The sequence below is a fragment of the Cyprinodon variegatus genome, unplaced genomic scaffold (genome assembly GCF_000732505.1).
Source record: "Cyprinodon variegatus isolate N-32 unplaced genomic scaffold, C_variegatus-1.0 Scaffold9, whole genome shotgun sequence".
NCBI classification, from domain to species: Eukaryota; Metazoa; Chordata; class Actinopteri; order Cyprinodontiformes; family Cyprinodontidae; genus Cyprinodon; species Cyprinodon variegatus.
Window position 1 is genome coordinate 205,727 of NW_015150462.1, and position 3,692 is coordinate 209,418.

A 3,692-nucleotide genomic window follows, 5' to 3' on the forward strand; every position below is an offset into this window, starting at 1 on the left:
CACATTTTCTTTTAGAAGTTTATTAATCCTTAAATAATCTTAAACATGCCCTTGAAGTTGTTCTATGAGTACAAATTCTGCACACCTGATGCTTTGATTTTTAATACGGACCAAAATCTCAGAGGAATGTTTCTGATGGTTTGATTTAAGCATCGATAAAGGGGCCCTCATAGGGTGCTAACAAGGTGTAACCAGTAACACAGCTGGTTAATGTAACTGTGTCTGTGGTGCATACTGGTATAAAAATGGTGCCATAGCCGCAGAGGCTACTTATGTCGCTCAGGCACTGAACGTGAGCTTGTGACACTGTGACTGGTACAAATATTCACACAGTCTCTCACTTGCTCCCCTATCCCTTCCGTCATCCCGCATCTCCTCCTCTGGTAGCCCATATTCAACGCCATCTCTGTGCCAGTTCCTGCGTCTGGAGCTTTCAGGAAAAGGACAATAGCGACTTGCTGTCCCCTCGCTGTGAATACGACACATTTGCCATTGTGAGCGAGCCCAGAATGTATTAAAAGGGCCCCGTTGTTGAACAGGCTCACTTCCTTTATGATGATTTAAACTAAAGCATAGAAGCTTGGCTTGATGTTTTTTTTTTGTCCTTGCAGGTAAAACCAAAGATCATAGAGCCTCTGGACTATGAGAATGTGATTCTTCAGAGGAAGACCCAGATCATGAGTGATGTTCTCCGGGACATGTTACAGTTCCCTACGGATGACTTCCAGGTAGGTAATGGGTTAAATTATTGATTTATATTTCTATTTACCTTTGACGGGGGGCTGCATAGTGGAACAGTGGGTAGCACCTTTGCCTTGCAGCAAAAAGGTTCTAGGTTTGATTCCCAGCTCGGGGTCTTTCTGCATGGAGTTTGCATGCTCTCCCGGTGCATGCATGGGTTTTTCCGGGTACTCCTGCTTCCTCTCACAGCCCAAAAACATGATTATTAGGTTGACTGGGTTCTCTAAATTGTCCTTAGGTGTGAGTGTGTGCGTGAATGGTTGTGTGTCTTTGTGTGGCTCTGTTTTGCGCGGCGACAGACAAACTGTCCAGGGTGTACCCCGCCTCTCACCCTTAGACTGCCAGAGATGGGCACCAGCAACCCCCGCGACCCTGACATGGATGGATGGTTTTACCTCTAAGGACTAAGTTTTAATTTTTTTAATTTTTGTCTGTTTTCTTTTTTTTTTTAATTAATGAGTCAAATTCAATGGATGGATTTATGGATGGATGGATGCAAGAAAAGAAATGGTAGAACCTGCAGAAATACCAGTTTTCTATGTAAAAAAATCATCTGGTAATGTTGGACGTAACCTATTCAGAGAAAAATCCTGGAATCACGCGTCCCATCCTGACCATTATTGAGGATTCTGCCAGTGAGATGCATGTTGAGAATTCCCTATGGATCCTGAGCTGGTTGTGGAAAAGCTGAAGCACATGGATTAAAAACCTCAGGTTGTCAAAACTCATGGCCAGAGAAGGGTCTGATGTGACGAGTTCACCATCATCTTTTATACATGCTTATTTTATTCTATTTTAGTTACTGTAACTGTTATTTATATTCAGGTTGAGTAGGTTTTGCATACTTTACAGAGGGAGTTCAGCTTTTTGAGGCTGTTTATACACACTGTTGTTGATGAAAACAGGCTGAGAGATGATTTAGCTTAAAAGAAAACAGGATTATATTTGCTCATGAGCTGAAATACACTGAGTCAAAGTGCAGTGTTTTGACAGGACCCTCCGGCCCGCTACTCCCACATTGTTTCGCAATCTCTAGAAGGTTGGTTCTCATTGAAAGGCCTTCTGCGGTATGTTCTTTATTAGTATCCGTGTGTGCACTCATCTGTATGCAAGTGTACATTGTTTGACCCGGTCCGTCCAACTATCCTGCCCAACACATGTTTCACATCACTGGGTGGAGAGAGGCGAAGCACTGAGACAGCCAGACGCACGGGTGTGGTAAGCACAAGTGCTGTGAAAACAGACTCCAACACTGATAAACATTGATTTAAAGAGTAGGAGCTAACAGTAGATGAAAGTCCCGGCTGAAGTCACTCATCTCAATGTTTTTGGGATAGTTAAGGGAGGATTTTTTTCTTTTATCTAATCAAGTTTCATTACCCCAAATATTTCTGTACAAACACATAATGCTACAAACTTTTCTTTTAAAAAGTTTCCTGTTGCCCCTTTCCCTCCGACATGCTGATTCCCATTAGCTTCACAACAAGCTGAAAGTAATGATGTTAATTGGGGAGCAGTAAATGTTTCTTAGAGCTTACAGGAAACAGCTTTGGTCAGAGAGGCAGCAGGCAGGTGGAAAGGTATTTCTGTCATTTATGCCCTTGCACACCTAAAGCACGTGTGAAACATAATAAAACCAAACTGTTGGTTACTCAAACCCTAAAAAATTCCAATATAAGGGGTTTGTAAGTAGCTCCCTGAATGGTAGTTATTTATTAGTTATTTTAGTGCCCCAGCTTGATAAATGTGTTTAATAAAAAGCCAAACCAGTGTTTAGAGTAACACTAATGTGAGTTTTTTTCAACTACCTATTTTCAATAAACATTTCTAAATTTAGAAGTATACTGTATGTAAAAGCATATGTACAATTAACACATATTCTTCCTATAATGAGAATATGAATGCAGATTTTAAGTTAAAAATGGCTGGTAGAGGGTGAACCTTCGCCCAAATTTCATCTTTTCGAGCCTCTTGCAGATTTGAGCCTTAATAGACTTAATAAACTGCCTCTTGTTTTGTAGAGACTAACTTTTGCAACAGGTGCAGGAAGATGCAGAACGTGTCTATCAAAAACAGAAGGACCAACATATGCTGATCTTTCTATCTGCACCGCTAAGGCTGCTACCAATTCCCCAGTCGATTTTTGCCTTCTTTGACTTATTCCTAATTTAGCAGAGCTGAATGAGATGTTCGCCTAGAAGTTTTTCTTACACGCTAAAAACAAGTAGGTGTTGGGTTATTTCCAGCCCAGCTGCTGGGTTATTATAACACCAGCCCAGCAGTAGTCGACTTGACCCAACAAGATGGGGTGGTCCCATATAACCCAACAAAGGTTGTAATGTTCTATCCAAATTATGGGTTGAATTAACCCCAAAAATGGAAAAATTCAACAAAACACATTTGTTATTGCCTCTATCCAAATATTTATTTATTTTTTCCTAACTTTATAATTTGTTATTTCTTCCATCCAAATACTGGTTGAAATTAACCACAGTTTTCATTTGTTTCACCAGCTACGTACATTTGTTTAATAATCTTTATAAATGCTTGGTAAAATTATCCAATACCCTAGTTATCTCTAACTTATTACAGTACAATCATTATGAAAATAAATTGCAATAGACTAGATCTAGATCTAGAACAAAATACAAGCTAGATTTGGTCTTGCATTATATTGTATTATTATATTTATATAATAAACATGATACTGGAATCTTTACAAGTCACCACAGTCAAATTGATTAATCCTTAATACCCACAATACGAAAAGGAAGCAAGTTAATTACAGAACGATTTAATTAATGTCATTAAAACTATGTATAACGTATAACAACTGAGAAGAGCAACAGGCATAGTGTCAAACGCATAGCAGGCTGCAAGTATTCTATTACCAGTTAAGACTCATCTCCTTGCATTTCATAGAATGCACTCTGCAGAAATCCTCACACATG

General features: G+C 39.5%; 1 protein-coding gene across 1 annotated transcript in view; it reads left to right on the forward strand.

The window, feature by feature from the left end:
• The window catches only part of LOC107087324 (dedicator of cytokinesis protein 9-like), a 63,289-nt gene that overhangs the window by 3,828 nt on the left and 55,769 nt on the right, over positions 1-3,692 (forward strand). The window contains 1 exon segment of the mRNA XM_015378848.1: positions 612-728. Within this exon segment, the coding sequence (XP_015234334.1) occupies positions 612-728 (117 nt within the window).